The sequence below is a fragment of the Lepidochelys kempii genome, chromosome 1 (genome assembly GCF_965140265.1).
Source record: "Lepidochelys kempii isolate rLepKem1 chromosome 1, rLepKem1.hap2, whole genome shotgun sequence".
NCBI classification, from domain to species: Eukaryota; Metazoa; Chordata; order Testudines; family Cheloniidae; genus Lepidochelys; species Lepidochelys kempii.
The window spans coordinates 58,326,907-58,346,120 of record NC_133256.1 but is presented as its reverse complement, the minus strand read 5'-3'; the positions used below and the strand labels follow the sequence as shown (position 1 = coordinate 58,346,120).

The 19,214-nt window shown below is 38.6% G+C and overlaps 1 protein-coding gene across 20 annotated transcripts in view; it reads left to right on the top strand.

Moving 5' to 3' along the window:
* Positions 1–19,214, top strand: part of LRCH1 (leucine rich repeats and calponin homology domain containing 1) — a 228,107-nt gene that overhangs the window by 189,684 nt on the left and 19,209 nt on the right. For 11 of the 20 annotated variants that reach the window (XR_012158939.1, XR_012158919.1, XR_012158920.1 and 8 more), the window contains 3 exons: positions 11,486–11,595; positions 14,274–14,411; positions 18,484–18,561. Coding sequence is in view for 11 of the 20 variants with exons in the window: in XM_073344300.1 (XP_073200401.1) it covers positions 11,486–11,595; positions 14,274–14,411; positions 18,484–18,561 (326 nt within the window). In the remaining 9 variants the exon portion in view is untranslated. Of the gene's footprint in view, positions 1–1,291; positions 2,723–3,618; positions 3,667–9,233; positions 10,824–11,485; positions 11,596–14,273; positions 14,412–18,483; positions 18,562–19,214 lie in introns of those variants that run through there. The other 9 variants (XM_073344383.1, XM_073344363.1, XR_012158934.1 and 6 more) reach the window with 8 other exon arrangements.

Here is a 19,214-nt window from a genome sequence, read left to right as displayed (position 1 = left end):
CATTAAAGAGGGAACTGAGAAAGAAAGACCCCTGTTGGACTTGTGCCCTGGAAATGGTTTTGCTTTGCTTTCATCACACAGACAGACTGTGTGTGACTTGGCCGGAGGGCTGAGTCACCAAAGATGCACCAGATAGAGAGTATAGGCGCACACACACTTGGCAGGGGGTGCTCACAAGAGGTGAGTGCGACCCTGTTACAATACCTTAGATTCTTGAGGCCTGTTATCATTTTTTGCCATATGTTGCACCCTTCCAGTCATACAGTGACCTGTACAGCCAACAGTATTCATGGATGATTGCTCTATTTAGCACATAAACTCTAGTTTGTTTCCCTTTTCCCAGACTAATTTGTGTATTTTTTAAAAATGAACAGCATTTGCCATCTGCTAGCCTGATCTCCTAAACTATCCAGATCCTTTCGAATGGACTTGCAGTGGTCATTATGTTCAGTGCCTCCAATGTTCATATCATTTACAGAATTCTGTGGTTTTGAAGTCAAATTCTTAAAACTCTAAGCTGCTGAACAGTATTATTACAATTCTAGTCTCCACATGCTTAATTAAAGTATAGAACATTATACGTCTCCATTTAACACAGTACTTCCTAAGTTAAAAATTACTTATTCAACTCTACTCATCTTTCAGTAAAGTACTAGAGATCATGAAAGATCTATAATTGCTTATAGACTCAGAGGTAGAAATCAGCCTGAAGTTGGCTTTTTTTTTAGCAAGAGAACTTAGTTTCTTCCTGTTAATGATTCTGGAATCAAGTTCTGCACTTGGCTTCATCTGTGTGTCACCCATTGAAATGAATGGGAGCCAAGGATACAAAAGATAGAATTTGCACCTTAAAGCTGAACTAGAATCTTCTTTAAAATTGTCAATTTTTAACATTTTAGTGTATCTAAATATTAACCTTTGTAAAACCTTTCTACAGTAATTTTATTACAATACTTACAACGTATGAAATAATATTATTTACATAGCCTCAGCCCTCTCTCCTTCCCACTAAGATAATTCAATTTTAGAACATCTAAGAGACAATGATCAAACATTAAAAATATTGGAAATTACATAATATAAAACCTGATTAACAAATCATAGCGAATTGCTCCAGTGAAGAACATATACAGAATCTGTGGCTATTGGGGGGAGGGGGGGAATAGACGTCAAAGTTCTTTCATAAAATGGGGGGCAAAATACTATCGTTTTTATTTGGTGCTGTCATCAAAAGGCTATCATTCTGATTTGTGTGTACAAATTACACCCACTTTGCACTTGTTTTCCTCAGGTGAAAAGGACCACAAAGACATAGGACAGTGGAGAATCCAGCCTGCTGACTTCTATATCAAACTTGATAGGCCACATGTTCAGGCATTGTAAATTGGCATAACTCAGTCGAGTTTAGTGGACTACACCAATTGGGGATCCGGCTCTAGATGTGTGTTTTATCCTTGTTGATAGGAATTCATTAGGTAATGTGATCTGTGCTAACCTAGGGCTAACAGTGTAATTATACTGTGTGATACAGCATGGCTAGAAGGCAGCAGGAGAGTGATATAGGAGACATCTGTAAGTCCCAGGATGAGGAGAAGCCTTATTCCCTGTAGAGGGAAGAAAAGTTTCTATAGATTAAAAGCACCTGATGCCAATTAGAGCACCTGAAGCCAGTCACCTGATAAAAACCCCCTGCTTCAATCAGCCAGGGGAAGGAGTTGGAGCAGAGAGCAGTTTGGAGGAGTTGAAGTAGAGGAGAATTTGGAGAAGTGCCGTGGCTGGCTAGAAGACCAAGACTCTAGGTAAAGAGACACCCGGCTTGTGCAGAGAGAGGGCAGGAAGTCCCACAAGCTGAAGAGCAGGAGAGGGAAGTAGCCCAGGGGAAGGAAGCACTAGTTCAAGTGATTTGCCACTATCCCTAGGGCCCCTGGGCTGGGACCTGGAGTAGAGGGTGAGCCCGGGTCCCTCCATTTCCACTACCCTTCCTTGGGTTGCTAGTGGGACAGTAGATACCCTAGTTCAGGGGCAGGAAACTGCTCTCTGAACCCCCCACCCCAAGAACAGGAAGCGCGGGACCCATCACAATTGTGCCAGCAATTTGCCACAACTGTCATAATAAAATGAGAACAGTGTAGGCAAGCTTAAGCATAATCATTTGAAACCATTCAAATCCGATAGCTTTTAAGCCAACTGCAAATATTAGTATTAATGCTTAAAACTGTTAGAACAGTATGTTTTTATTAGATGTTTTTATCTCCTGTGTTGATGTGCTTGAAAGTTTGCTGTGCAGTCTATCTTAGGTACTAAAGCAGTCTCCTTCTCCTCTCCCCTGCCCAAATCACTGTAGTATCTTGAGTGCTTCACAAATTGTGTTTATCCTCACAACATCCATGTGAGGCAGGGAAGTGCTATTATCCCCATTTTACAGATGGGGAAATAAGGCACAGAGAGACTAAGTGACTTGACCAGAATCACACAGGAAGTCTGGAGAGGAACAAGGACTTGAACTCAGGTCTCATAAGTTCTGTTAGTTCCCTAACCACTGAATCTCCTCTCAGTGGTATTCAGATGTGTCATAAGAAGCACGTATTCCATATCCACTTGAACCATATATAGTTAAAGAAATCTGAATAGAATTGATCATGAGAAATAGAACCTTATTTTCAAATTTTCAGCCTTGCTTTATCTAGGCCTCTTACAAGCCCTGGCATTTTTGCAACCACAGGTATTTACAGGTGCCATTTTTGCTCATTTAGATATCTAAGTACTTGATTGGGCTGGCAAGTTAAGTACTTGCAGTATTAAATGTCCTAAACTTTGCCTGCAAATAATTGCATGTACAAAACTGTTCCTACAATGTAATGAAGGTGTGAAAATGGAAATCAATTGGAAGTCTGACCTTTAACAAAGAGGCTAAATACATGTCATGTATTGTAGATTAGACTAAGTATTACTGCTAATTTAATTTTTTTCACTTAAATTTTTAAAAATTGCCAACAAAAGCTTATTATTGAAACTAACATGAAATAAATAAGTTGTGTTGACCAGCAATGAAGAGAACTACTGTACTTTGGACTGAAGAAATATTCTCTTCTGAAAAAAGAAAAGGAGTACTTGTGAAACCTTAGAGACTAACCAATTTATTTGAGCATAAGCTTTCGGGAGCTACAGCTCACTTCATCGGATGCATCAAATAAATAAATTGGTTAGTCTCTAAAGTGCCACAAGTACTCCTTTTCTTTTTGCGAATACAGACTAACACGGCTGTTACTCTGAAAACTCTCTTCTGAGGCACACATTTGTGTGGTGTGGGCCCCCTCTGGTGGAACAAATGTATAATGCAGAATAACTAGCATATTCCATATTGTTGTATTTAGAACACTTTACTTCTGAATTAGAACACTTCTAATATTTCTACTGTAAAACAGAGATGAAAGAATATCTTATTCACTTGCTAATTTATTTTGCTTGTGTATGTTTTCCAAATTGGCTAACCTGTTTATTTATTACAGTTTGAAGGAATTGCCTTTATGTTTTCCTCCATTTCCCATAGGTAGAACGTATGTCTTACGAATAAGTCAAACTGAATGAATAATTTTCACATTTACTTTCCATAAACAGATGTTTTCTATTCATGGACATTTATTTATAAAACTGCATACATTTGAGGTACCTGTACCAAATTACTGTTTGTAATTTATAGCAAACTTTATAGTTAAAACTTATAGGAAACTAGGCAGTGATAGTATTCAGAAATAGTATCTAGTGCAGGTGAGTTGTTCCACAAAGACCAAACATGAGTATCCTCTCTCACAAGGCTTACATTCTACATATGAAAACAGTACGCAGACAATAAACTGAGTCTTACTCATAATAGTATTTCCTTTCAGAACTTCTCCTATTCTTGTCTAATACATCCTCATTACAATATGGGACCAGAGAAAGTTCAGTTTCTCTCTTGTGCAGGCACACACCAGGTCAGCACAGCACATAAGCAAGATAAACAAGGCTAGAATGATTGAAGACCATAATAATAATTTCCTAAATGTAGACTCAAACACAAACCATACAACAGTGGCCTTTGGTATGATTCCTTTGAACAGAGCTCTTTGAATTGTTGCTGCTGTTGAAACTGGAATGGAGATTGCAACACAGTTTTCAAGTCTGCTGTTGCAGTGTGTTTGTGTGTGGGGGGTGCATGTTTATTTGGGGGCGGGGTGTGTGTGTATTTACCTATTTTCCTTGGTATTATAGGGAACATACAACATATAGCACATCTAAATAGGTTCCAGAATTTTAAGTATTGTTTGTTCTAAGTTTTACAGTAAGTTTACTAATTTGAAATGTAAATAACTACTTAACACTTTTAACTGATATTCTTAATAAGTGTAGTAAGGTATTTTCATTTTTTTATTATAACATTAGGAACAATTTAAAAAATTGGCCTGATACAGGAACACTGTATTTCATTTTAACTTACTGTTAAAAACACAATCTTCCTTTTCTTCATATGTCTTAGTTCTGTTGTGGATATCTGATAGGGAGCACTAGATGACTAGCGTGTGATCTGTTATCCTTGGATTTTAAATATGATGCAAATGAATTTATCCACAGAACTACCATGGAGTTTAATGAAAGTGGCTAAATCCCCAGGTATACTTTGAAAATATGGGAGCTGAGCTTAGCTTAGCTTTGCTATGCTGCTCTTTAAATTATGATGATTTTCTTTTACAAATCTGAGGATGGGCTGGTTTTTATTGCTTAACTAGTAGGCTCTGCCAACATCTAGTTGGTGGCTTTTCCTAAAATATTTATTTTTAATAAAGCATTTTACTATGCAGTCACTGCAATCATCATCTCATCTAGAACAGTGCAAGCTATTCCTTCAGCCATTGGATCCAAGCAGAGATTTCATTTTGTCACTTCAATATTATCAGGACCTCTATGAACACAACTCATGAGCCCTTTCTGGAATTTCAAAGAAAGTATTTCATGCAGGAACCTTTTTTCCCTCCCCCCCTTCTTCCAAGATCTTAATGCAGATACATAAGCAAACCTGTCAAGGACCCAGAAGATCCCAGAATACAGTTTAGTTTATTGATCTTTCAGATTCATTGAGCCTCATGCAAGCATACATTCATCCTGTCTTGAACTTATTTGAACTTTCCTTACACTCCATTTTTTTTCTAGTGTATTGCATAATTTAAAAATTGATATAAAAATTAAAACATTTATCCAAAATACAACCTAAATAAAAATGAGATAGTGTTAGCATGAAATAATTAATTTGAGTAGTAAAGAAATAACTACTAATTTTATTCCGTATTGTACCTTTCTTTTGTATTATGCAATTAGAAAGAATAATTTAATTCTTTATTCTTACCTATAGGTGTCACTGGCAGTTCCTGTATTTGGTTTAGATGGGCTCACATGTAGTTTTCACTTCCCACTGGAATTGAAAGTAGTTTTAAATTGTTGGACCTCAAACAATTTTATTTTTAAAAATAAACATATTTAGTTTAGAGCAGTGGTTTTCAGCCTGTGGTCCTGGGACTCGTGGGGATCCATAGACTACATGTAAGATTTCCAAAGGGGTCCGCACCTCCATTTGAAATATCTTAGGGGATCACAAATGAAAAAATGTTGAAAACCAGCAGTGGGTCTCAAACTTTTGTATTTGTGACCCTTTTCACACAGCAAGCCTCTGAGTGCGACACCCCCCCTTATAAATTAAAAACTTTTTTTTAAATATTTAATACTATTATAAATGCTGGAGGGGAAGCAGGGTGTAGAGGTGGAGGCTGACAGCTCGTGACCCCCGTGTAATAACCTCACAACTCCCTGAGGGGTCATGACCCCCAGTGTGAGAACCCCTGGTTTAGAGAAACATGAAATGGTAGGCCAGCTCTTACTAATTGTTTCTCTTCCTGACGGCTCAAGGATGTGGCTCCCGCTGTTTAGTCACAAGTGTTCTTTAACATACCTTAGAGGACACCATTATTAAGAGAAGAACATACAACATAATCACAATTATTAACCACAGCTATGTTATTATTAAAGAAAGGAAAAGAAAACATTAAACAGAACATCAAATGACTGAACATAAATGAAACTGGTTACTGCTATTACAATCTCTTGTGTATGTCTCTCTGTGGAGAGAATTTAACAGAGATTACACCCTTGAGAGTGAACCGCCTCTGGGGAGGCACCTTTCTCTTTGTAAGTTAAGACCAAAGTATATTATTTCCCAAAATTATTGTGAATTCAGTTTTAGAATCTTAAAACTGTTCATGTATGGGCAAAATAGTTCAAGAGCAAATGAAGCCTGTCTATCACTTAATAACCTAAACAGTTTATAGTTGGGCAAAGTAAGCAACCTTAACTAAATCCTATGAAAATGGAAAAAAAAATACTTAAATGAGTTACTTAGAAGAAGCCATTTAAGGAGCTGTCCCTAAGACAGTCCAATTATTTATTATCTTAAATCTGGTTAGATTCCACTATTTCTCTATTTGCCAATGTTTAGCCAATGTTTCCTGTCCAGGAATACATATCTAACTACTTGGTGAATAATAGAATAAGAAACTGTTTGTTGTGGCCAGATCATGTGCAACCAGACCTAATAGTGGGAGTGAGTCTGCAGTCATGAGACAGGAGTCAAGAGTCAGCTGGGTCAGGATACCAGGGGGTCAGAGGCAGGAAACAAAATGGAGGTCAGGAACCACAAGGCAGATGCCAAGAGTCAACCTGGGTCAGGATGCCTGGAAATAAAATAGCAGAAAGCACATAGTCCAGAGCAGGGTGGAGCCCAATTGTTTGGGAGAGCTGCTTGTTGCTGCCACTGGCTTAAGTAGAGCCATTGGGCCAATCAGACTTCAGGGGCAGAGCCTCACTCTGGGGCTGGGCTTCATGGGTCCCAGGTAAGCCATTGTCACCAGGCTGCTAGGTTGAGGGTTGAAGTGTTGTTGCTCCCATGAAACCTGCAGACTTGGGTTTGAGATCTGTGGGTCATTACACCACCCACACCTCTAGGAGTGCCCTCTTTACAAGGGTAGCAGACAGGGTGTGTGATAGGTGCTCACTTAGAGGTTTTTATACCTTTATCCTTCCTGTTTTCATAAAAGTACAGGAAAACACACCTCTTTCAGACCTGTTCAGATTGAAAGTCGGTTGCTGCTACCCTTTTGTTTGCTTAGGTGACACTTTCAGCTCCTGAATATGCAGTCTGTTTAATATGCAGCGTTTCTTTATAGATTCATAGATATTAAGGTCAGAAGGGACCATTATGATCATCTAGTCTGACCTCCTGCACAAGGCAGGCCACAGAATCTCACTCATCCACTCCTACAATAAACCTCTCACCTATGTCTGAGCTATTGAAGTTCTCATATCATGGTTTAAAGACATCAAGGTGCAGAGAATCCTCCAGCAAGTGACCCGTGCCCCATATGACAAAGGAAGGTGAAAAAACCCCAGGGTCTCTTGCAGTCTGCCCTGGAGGAAAATTCCTTCCCGACCCCAAATATGGCCATCAGCTGAACCCTGAGCATGTGGGCAAGATTCACCAGTCAGATACCCAGGAAAGAATTCTCTATAGTAACTCAGATCCCACCCTATCTAACATCCCATCACAGGCCATTGGGCCTATTTACCATGAATAGTTAAAGATCAATTAGTTGTCAAAATCATGTTATCCCATCATACCATCTCCTCCATAAACTCGACAAGTTTAATCTTGAAGCCAGATAGGTTTTTCCCCCGACTACATCCCTTGGAAGGCTATTCCAGAACTTCACTCCTCTGATGGTTAGAAACCTTTGTCTAATTTCAAGTCTAAACTTAGAATATCAGGGTTGAAAGGGACCTCAGGAGGTCATCTAGTCCAACCCCCTGCTCAAAGCAGGACCGATCCCCAATTAAATCATCCCAGCCAGGGCTTTGTTAAGCCTGACCTTAAAAACAAAACTTCCCAATTGCCAGTTTATATCCATTTGTTCTTGTGGCAACATTGGTACTGAGCTTAAATAATTCCTCTCCCTCTCTGGTATTTATCCCTCTGATATATTTACAGAGAGCAATCATCTCTCCCTTCAACCTTCTTTTGGTTAGGCTAAACAAGCCAAGCTCCTTGAGTTTCCTTTCATAAGACAGGTTTTCCATTCCTTGGATCATCCTAGTAGCCCTTCTCTCTATCTGTTCCAGTTTGAATTCATCCTACTTAAACATGGGAGACCAGAACTGCACACACTGTTCCAGGTGAGGTCTTACCGGTGCCTTGTATAACGGTACTAACACCTCCTTATTTCTACTGGAAATACCTCTCCTGATGCATCCCAAGACCGCATTAGCTTTTTTCAAGGCCATATCACATTGGCGGCTCATAGTCATCCTGTGGTCAACCAATACTCCAAGGTCCTTCTCCTCCTCCATTACTTCTAATTGATGTGTCCCCAGCTTATAACTAAAATTCTTGTTATTAATCCCTAAATGCATGACCTTGCCTTTGTTCTTCTTGTGGCAAGACAGCATCAGATAACTTTCAAAACTAGTCTTTATTCAGTCCAGTCTCTGAGAGTCTTTCAGTTTTATTAGAGCTTGTCAGGAAATTAAATTCTGCTTTCAGAAAGTCCAAACACTCCTGGTCTTTATATAAAAGGTTTTAGTTCTCAAAAAGTCTCTTAAAATTAAATAACTTTTAGAAAGTCTTTAGCTCAAGTTGTTGTTTCTGTTTTTGGAATGATGATTTTCTTATCTTCCTGAATTGGGTGAGGGTTTGCTTGCACACTGCCAGTAATTAATTAATTCTCCATTAATATAAATATTCTATACTTAAATGGCTTCTTATGTTAGTAACTAGTAACAGCATCAAATGACTTTGCTATATTTCTGCATAAAACATCTTATTATTCCTGTAACAGTATCAGGCAGTTATATAAAGGCTTGCATTTTGATACAAAATATTTGCAAATATACATCTCAAAAGGTGTTTGCTGTTTCAACATTTAAGAAATAGAAGTTTTTAAAACATTTCCAACTACACTTGTTTATCCTGGAGTTTCAAAAACACAAGCAGAGATTTTTCCTTTGAAAAGAAATGGGGTTGGTGTGGTCACTTTCCAACCTAGATTTATAGCTCGCATAACACACCTACATTCCTTTTTACAGTTAAGCCTCTACTTAAAACATTAATGTTTTTTACATGTTTTGTCTTTTTCATGTTTGCTTGACCTTGGAAGATAGAAGCAGAAAACTTCTGGCACTACTTGGATTAACTTTAACATTTTGTAACATGCTTGCTAAACACATGTACTGTTATATATCCAAGCATCCTGGCTATAACTTATTTGTAGCTATTTCTTGATGTTTAGTAAAAGCATAAACAAGTTTGTAACAATGTCATGAAAAGAGTTGTTATAATTTATTAATATAATACTGAGGTCTCTCTCCTACTAAGGCTATTAGCAATCTGTCCATTTGGGACATTTGCATATACAGATATACAAGACTTCTTCCTTCTCTTTGTATCTTGATGACCAAAACATCATCCCCCACGTTTCTTCCCACATTTTGAACAAGCCCTGGCTCCCCAAAACTGCAGGAGATGGAGAGTAACTAACTGAGTCTTGTGGAGGAGTCTGTGGATATATTCCTCTTCCTGCACCAGGACCAGACCACTCCCATCTCAGTATCCAGAGGGAGACCAAGAAAAGGAAAGCACTAGTTCAGGGGGACAGGAAATAATGCTAACAAAAGAAGCAAAGCAAAATAGTAATGCAACAAAATCTAAAAATGACCATAACCTGTGCTTACTCAGTGTGACGCTGTACACCCCCAGTCCCTCCCTCCCCCCCACCCCCCTTAGTGGCTGTACAATGCATAGAGGCGGTTGAGCCTGCTGCTGACTTCAGCCTAACAGGTCTGGGGTTGCATCCTGCTGCGAGGGGCTAACCCGGTGGTGTCAAATGACAAGTGGTGGCTGAACCACATTGAGGTTTGAGTCTGCTACAACCAGCTAACAAAGCTGCATCTTTTAGTTCAGGCGGTCGAGTTTTATGCTTTTAGAACCAGAGGACCTGGGTTTAACTCCCCTTGTGGATGACACACCTAAGGCTGTCACATTACATTAAAAAAAAAAAAAGTAATAAATACAAGTTTTATTGTATTATTCTTGAGCACTTGTCACTTTTCATGATACGTGAGCAAGTCAGTCCAGCCACAGGAACTGGTGACCCTCCGCCATGGTATCTACAGTGTGGGAGGGCATTGGTGGATATAGCCCTCATGATACATGTACAAGAAAGAACCATTAAAAGCAGTCATTGGAACACAACAAAAATGTTTAAAAGTACAAATATACATTAAATACCATAGACTTTGTCCCTGCTGTGCCTGAAGTTATGGGATGGATAAAATCATCCCCAGCACCAGGAGCGGTTGTAGGAAAACTGTGTAAGGACCTAGTGCAATACTGCACATGAAATGGGAATCTCTAGTGTAGGCAAACCTTCAGAGGTGCTATAATAGGCACTCAGTTTTTAGGAATCAAACACATAACTTTGTTTGATGAAGGGAGAGATGAAAGATAGTCATGAATAATTGGAGAGTGCTAGGAGTCTGATCCTGCAAGGTGCTGAATACTCTCGGTTCCATTGGAGTCCTGCACCTTGTAGGATTAGGATCTAACTAAAAGACTGAGAGAGGAGTCCTATGATAGAATCATAGAATCATAGAATATCAGGGTTGGAAGGGACCCCAGAAGGTCATCTAGTCCAACCCCCTGCTCAAAGCAGGACCAATTCCCAGTTAAATCATCCCAGCCAGGGCTTTGTCAAGCCTGACCTTAAAAACCTCTAAGGAAGGAGATTCTACCACCTCCCTAGGTAACGCATTCCAGTGTTTCACCACCCTCTTAGTGAAAAAGTTTTTCCTAATATCCAATCTAAACCTCCCCCACTGCAACTTGAGACCATTACTCCTCGTTCTGTCATCTGCTACCATTGAGAACAGTCTAGAGCCATCCTCTTTGGAACACCCTTTCAGGTAGTTGAAAGCAGCTATCAAATCCCCCCTCATTCTTCTCTTCTGCAGGCTAAACAATCCCAGCTCCCTCAGCCTCTCCTCATAACTCATGTGTTCCAGTCCCCTAATCATAGAAGTAGCAAGACTTCTAACAACAGATTAAAAACTCCAAGGGACAAATGCTGTGCGAATTTAGTAAAATTCCCAGTCAAGACCATAAGATATAAATGATGTCTGTATATTCCACTTATCTCAATAATACATGAATTCTGTTATGAGCACCCCCAAGCAAATACACTTTTATGACTGTAGTTCTAAATCAGATTTTTTTTCTATATGCTCTCAGGGAAATCTTCCAACAGACATAATTGGGACAGTGAATAAGGATTTTGTTTAACCTGAAAATTAATAAAGCAAAAGTTGTTTGATGGCTTGTTTTTGCTAAACATCTCTCTCTTTAAAATCACAGTATTTTTAAGACCACAGAGAAATTTGGAATCCATAGACCCTCAATTTACAATTCGGAGGAAAATGGAGCAGATGAGAGAAGAGAGAGAGCTTGTGGAGCAATTGCGTGAGGTATGTGAAAGACCATGTGAAAGGCTGCAGATTTTCAGCTGAAGCATGTATTTCCTGTTTTCCCTTGGGAAAGTCACCTAATCTTAGGGCAAAAACCGTGCTTGGGTGTATAAGCATGGGAATATCAGAGTGGGAAGATACAGCATTAGTGAGACCATGACTGGAATACTTTTGATGTCCATACTTCAAAAAAAAATTTGAAAAATTTGGAAAAGATTCAGGAAAGAGTCACAAGAATTATTTGAGGTCTGGACAAAATATCTTACACTGAGAGACTTAAGAAGCTCTATCTATTTAGTTCATCCAAAAGAAGGTTAAGCGGTGACTTAATCAGTGTACAAGTATCTGCTTGGGGAAGAGGTTTCTGATGGTGGGCATGGCTCTTTAATCTAGCAGATAAAAGGCATAATGAGATCCAATGGTTGGAAGTTGAAGCTAGACAAATTCAGACCAAAATTAGTGCTTTATTTCTAAAGTGTAGATAATTAAGATTTGCAACAATTTACCTAGCAATATGATGGATTCTCCATCACTTAAGATTTTTAAATCAAAACTGGGTATCTTTCTAAAAGAGACACTACAGCTGAAACAGAAGTTATGGGCTTGATGCAGAATTACTGGGTGAGGTTCTATGGCCTGTGTATTGCAGTCCAGTTTAGATAGTCGCTTGTGGCCTTAAAATTTATAAACCTCTCTGTGCCTCAGTTTCACTATCTATAAAATAGAGATGATATAATTACTGCAAAGAGTGTTAAGTGTTAAGATCTTCAGTTGCAAGCGGTCCCAAATACGAAGTGTTCTTATTTGTGTCTGTCGTGTTAATTGCATTACAACTACTGAAGTTATATGAGATAATTTTACATTACTATTGGTTTAAGATACATTTGGTGTTACAAGAGAATAGTAGTATCACCTGATATTATCATGATCAACTTGAATTTTGTCCATTGACTGATGTAAAACATGTATATTTTCTTGATTGAGCAACTTTTAAATATGTACTGATTTAAAAAAAAAAGAACAAAAAAAAAACCTTTTCTAAAATAAGGGCTTTTCTGTTCCCCAGCTAATGTTTAGAGGGGTCATTTAGTTAAGCACAACACCACGTCTTCCGCCTCCCTTACACATTGCACACATGCCTATCTGGTGCCTGCATAGTTTGTTTTAGCTTCACTGCTGCTGCTGTTTATAATACAAGAGGCCTCAGAAGGGCCTGTGATAAGCTGAATACCGCATATTGTAAATGAATGTTCCTGCCCCAAAGAATTTACAGTCTAAAAGACAAGATAGAAGAGTTGGGTGACATGGACAAACAGATGGAGGAAGGAGGACAGGGGAAACTATTTTAGCATAGACTGGCAGTATGCACAAATTTGTAGTTGTTACTGATTGGCTCATTACAGCAATCAGAGCTTGTCACCTGTTACTGGTAAACACCTCTTGCAACTAGTGAATTTTAGCAAACAGACAGAAGTGGGGAGGGAATGCAAGGGACAGAGATGATATATTTTTTATCTGTCCTCTAAAGGACATAGTATAGTTTGGGGTACTATATAAATAATAATAATAATTAATAATGTGCTCTACTGGGAAGGAATATGAAAACACATGCCAAAGCATTTGCAAGATTGGAGCTCAAATCAATAAGTTACACATTTGTAACAAAATGCAATGGGTTTTTCTCCAGAAAATTTGTAAACATTCTCAATGTGCCCTACTTTGCTGATTGTTTTGCAATGCGAAGTTCATTTAATTAGGGTGTCCCTTTTGTCTGCATAGAGAGTTTTCATATTTTTACCCAGTAGTACACATTACAGATCCAACCTTGTCCTCCATTCTGCATTCTTTCCAATTTTTGTTATGCCCACTTGTTTCTTTTCAGCTGTTTGAGGAGTGGCCATCTTTTTACTCTGTGTTTGGAGGGGGCTTAATGCAATGGGGCTCTGATCCTGACTGGGGATTCTGGGTGCTACTATAATAAAAAGAATATCTTTAGATAAGAGGCAACAAGCAAGAGTAGCAAAGTATGGTGCTGGCAGGGTGATGGAATGAGGAAGGACAAGCATTACAGTAATAAGATGATGTGGCTACTCACTTCTGGCACCGTTAAAGTGATGAGGTTTTTTCATAAGTTACATAGAATCATAGAATATCAGGGTTGGAAGGGACCCCAGAAGGTCATCTAGTCCAACCCCCTGCTCGAAGCAGGACCAATTCCCAGTTAAATCATCCCAGCCAGGGCTTTGTCAAGCCTGACCTTAAAAACCTCTAAGGAAGGAGATTCTACCATCTCCCTAGGTAACGCATTCCAGTGTTTCACCACCCTCACAGTGAAAAAGTTTTTCCTAATATCCAATCTAAACCTCCCCCACTGCAACTTGAGACCATTACTCCTCGTTCTATCATCTGCTACCATTGAGAACAGTCTAGAGCCATCCTCTTTGGGTGACCTGGAATGGGGCAGTGTGGTGTTTTTGGGGGGTTGGGTTTAGGAGCAATTAAAATGAAGATGTGGTGATGGCTTGACAAACTGGAATTGGATGAGGATTCACTGCAATAGTGGATAGGATGGGAAAAGGCATGGCGATGTGATAGAAAATATGGATATTTGCTTTTGGGGGAGGTGGTTCTTTCTAATTCTGTGTAAAAGTGGTGACGTGTTTGTTCTTCTTTTACAGAACATTGAAATGAGACTAAAGATTTGTTTGCCTGAAGACTTGGGGTCTGCTCTTATGGATGGGGTTGTTCTCTGTCATTTAGTCAATCACATTCGTCCTCGATCTGTGGGAAGTATCCATGTACCCTCACCAGCAGTAGTAAGTCAATTTTTTTTAAAAAAAAGAAAAACTAAAGCTTTATTATCAAATAAAATCTACTTTTGAAAAACAGGTGAGTGGGTGGTGAGTAGTGTTCACTCCTACAAACGTGTACTTTTTTCTTTTTCCTTTCCAGTTCAGATTGGCAGTAACTCAAATCTTCATAAAAATGAAGTAGTGGAGCTATTCAAAAAAAATATACACTTCTCTCTTTTCTTATGAATAAACTGGTCTGTGGCTGGCTGAAGTTCATGATAGGTTTGTTGTCTATACCATCTAGATTGCAGGAGGTCAGATTTTTCCATAAATGCCTTGCTGTTTATGTTGTAGCAGGTGATCATTATCCTCTGACAAGATTTTGTTCCAGTGGATACTTTCCTAAAAATCAGTTCTCCACTTCCTGGTGCATTGTTAACGTGTTTTGTCATAGAATACAATATGATTTATAATGTACTCTACTAAGCATGTATCTGCGTCCAATCCGGAATCCACAAAAATGGTCCACGGGTATCCGCATCCACATCTGCAGATGCCTATATCCGCAGATATAAAGTGGAGAACTCTAAGCATGTGGGAAACATTATGCTACAATGAGATTAGCAATTTATTAAGTTAACAACAATCCTATATAGCAAGGGTTTGGGCAGGTTTTTTTTTTGTTTTTTGGGGTTTTTTTTGTTAAATATCAAAACAACTCATTTTTTGTCACAGACAGGACAGAAGAGAAACATATGACCTAGTCCTGCAATCTTTGATTCCCCAAAGGTACTAGGACATATGCAGGACCAGGGTAATCAAGGATTTTTTGTACCAAATCTACTTACGTACACTTTTTTCAAACCTAATTTCCTTTTCTTTTCAACTTTCTTCTGGATTTTTCCTGTATTTACGGAAGACTTGGTTTCTGTTAGTGGGGACATTTCTGGTCTAGATTTCTGAGGTCACTTTGATTCTAAAGAGGTTTCCTGTATTTTCAAAATATGATGCATAAAGTTGTGTAGTTTTTTCTGAGTGTACCTCCGGTTAAATATTTGTTAAATAAAACCTTATCTTTAATTCTGAGAGAGGCATGCTGATTGTAAAGGTGATCTGCTTAGGCTTTTAGGAGTATAGACTTTAACAAAAAACAAGGAGTTTTCAACAGTGGCTAAAAAAATGTATCCCTTTCATAAGAATGGCCATACTGGGTCTGAACAATGGTCCATTTAGCCCAGTATGCTGTCTTCCAACAGTGGTCAATGCCAGGTGCCCCAGAGGGAATGAACAGAACAGGTAATCATTAAGTGAACCGTCCCCTGTCGCCCATTTCCAGCGTCTGGCAAACAGAGGCTAGGAATACTTCAGAGCTAATAACCATCGATGAACCTATCTTCCATGAATTTATCTAATTCTTTTTTGATCCCTGTTATAGTCTTGGTCTTCATAACATCCTTTGGCAAAGAGTTCCACAGGTTGACTGAGCGTTGTGTGAAAAAATACTTCCCTTTGTTTGTTTTAAACCTTACCTATTAATTTCATTTGGTGACCCCTAGTTTTTGTGTTATGAGAAGGGGTAAATAACACTTCCTTATTTACTTTCTCCACACCAGTCATGATTTGATAGACCTCTATCATATCTTCCCTTAGTTGTCTCTTTTCCAAGCTGAAAAGTCCCAGTCTTATTCATCTCTCCTCATATGGATGTTGTTTCATACCCCTATTCATTTTTGCTGCCCTTTGCTGTACCTTTTCCAATTCCACTATATCTTTTTTGAAATGGAGCAACCAGATCTGCATGCAGTATTCAAGATGTGGGCATACCATGGATTTATATGGAGGCAATATAATATTTTCTGTCTTCTTATCAATCCCATTCCTAATGATTCCCAACATTCTGTTAGGTTTTTTGACTGCAACTGCACATTGAGTGGATGTTTTTTCGAGAACTATCCACAATTATTCCACGATCTCTTTCTTGAGTGGTAACAGCTAATTTTGACTCCATTTTATATTTTCAGTTGTTGGTTTTAGATCACTTGATTCGTGTCATGTCCCATTTTACTGCAGAGACTTGCAGAGTAGACAAGACCTGAATTTCCAAGGCTAAAAGGTTGTTCTTAGTGTTTTACAAAACACTTTCAGCCCTTGCTGACACATAGTTAACCTTGAGAAGAAATGTTCTGGAGAATGCTAGGCAGCTAATGTCTCTTTTGGTGCTGATGAGCTTTCAGTTTAAAGGTCAGGAATATCAGTATCACTTCTCCCTGTTAAAGTAGGGAAATAAAGGATTGGCTGTGGTGACACAGAATGCCACTGTAAGAGGTTTGATAGTCTTGAGTCAGACAAATAGGACAAAGATGGCATCGTATTATAGGAATCTTTGAAATTCTAAAATACTAAGGAAGTAACTGTAAAAATGAATTGGAAGGTTTTTAATTAAGAATCAATATGATAAAAGAACCAATTTAAAAAATATAGAAATGACATTATAGAGTTTGTACAACTGTTCTTAATGTATGTTGAAATGATATATCAAGTTCTCATAATATCCAAAAATTAAATGTGAAAGACATATGATTCCCTTTATACACATCTTAAAACAGCCTGAGATGTTTGGGTTGTAAAATTCCCATTAGAAAAGTATTACCACTTCTTGCAAGTAAGCCAGTCTTCCACTGCACATGATTATTAGAGGGGACAGATTTTCAGAACCTTGCAAGCCAGACTTTCATGTGCACAAACTGAGCCCACAGTGAGTTGGATGCACTCCCAATTTCAAAACCAGAGACTGGGCATGCACAAAAGCAAATGCACCCAAAAGCTGCATGTTTGTAAAGTAGCCTCCTGAAAAATTAAGCTGCAATGAACTAAGGCCACTTTAATTCTGAATGAGAACATCCACATGAGGATTTAATATGTTTTTATTTATGCATATTAACTTTATCACTTTAATTCATTCATTTTCACTTTCCTGAATGTCCTTGCATAAATGAGCCCTGATTTCAGTGTGTATAGGCTGAGTGGGCCAGTCACCATCCAATGGAAATTAAGAGACAGTGATTGAAATGGGAGACTCTCAGTGCAGCTGAGCCAGATGAGAGTGACATAGAAAGAGACAGGCTGATATTGAGAGGAAGAAAAGAGAGCATAGAAGGGAACTTTTATGGTATGTAGCACATTTCAGAAGAACATGGAAGCAAATTCCACTTCAGTGTCTGTGATGCAATATGAACATCATTCCTACTACTAACAACATGCATTAGTAAGGAGAACATATACCCAACTCAAAGAACTGCAGTTTTAACAGAATTGCAAAACACAGAGAAATAGAAATGAAGGAAAACCAGGCCAATGATTATGATTTTTAAAAAGCAGAAAAAAACCTTCAACTATAAAAACACATGATGGGAATGGAAAGGCTTCCACGCTCTTATTTCTGAGCATATTTTTGAAGGTTTATAGACCATTTGAGAATGTCCTCTGACCAGCTGCTGAGATAGGTCACCGCATGAGTTGGGGTATATCTACACTGTAATTAAGTAGCTTTGGCTGGCCCATGTTAGCTGACCCGGGTAGTGGGGGCTGTAAAACTGTGGTGCAGATGCTCGGGTCGGAACCCGGGCTCTGGGACCCTCCCCCTTTGTGGGGTTGCAGAGCTCCAGCTCCAGCCCTAGCATCTATACTGCAGTTTTACAGTCCCGTAGCCCGAGCCCTATGAGCCCGAGTCAGTTGGCACACAGGCCGGCTGTGGATGTTTAATTGCAGAGTAGACATACCCTTGGAGGCTTACAGAGTGCACTGGCCTCCTCCACTGTTGTTCTGCCCTTGCCAGTGCCACAGAGGTCACTGCCGTGATGGATGGGTGGTGGCATGGAGACATCGTGGCAGTAGGAGACTAGTACGTTGGCAGTTTGTCAGTTATTAGATGTTGGTCAATCTACTGTTTACCATTTCCTAATTTATTTTTTCAGGAACAACCTCCTCTAAATATTTCATCAGCAGTAGAAACGTCATTTAATAGGCAGAATTTTATGATGACTACTGTATATTATTAGCTTTTGTCCCATTAATCCATGGTTCCTTGTTTTTTCAGCCTAAACTTAGTATGGCCAAATGCAGGAGAAATGTGGAAAACTTTCTGGATGCATGTAGGAAACTGGGTATACCAGAGGTAATTTTTAATTATGTCTATCAATATAATGTGACCTAAAACACACCAAAAAGCATAACTTGTGTGTTATTTTACAGTTGAAGGCTCTTTATTTTATGGCTAAAATGATTCGTGTCTCATTTTATGAACTATTACAGTCAAACATTTACCCCCTTATTCAACAATGCACGTATGTATGCTTTTAGCTTTAAGCACATGAATTGTCCCATTAAGGTGTTCCTATGAGATATTCATGAGTTTATGGTTCTACTGTCATTAATGAGACTATTGTGATTAAAGGCATTGCTGGATTGGGTTGACTAGAAGGCCCACTAAGAAATGACTGAATTTTGTGCATTAGCAAACTCAACAATAAAACAGGTACAAGGTATAACAAAATGGATAATATTTCATTTTTGAAAACATACCAGTTTTGCCATAGATAGCTAGATAAGAGTATTTACAGTAATCCCAATACCTCCTTGTATTTCCTATAGAGAATAACTAGTAAATATCTACTAGCAAGTAGATGCTAATTTTTCCTTATATAAAACTAATATTAAGTTTTTTAAAAGTGATAACTGTGTTTTACTTGGTGCTTTTATTTTAAAAGCTTAGTTTAAAGTATTTATACTTTATACTATATTACATATTTTGTAGTATGTTTTGTCAAA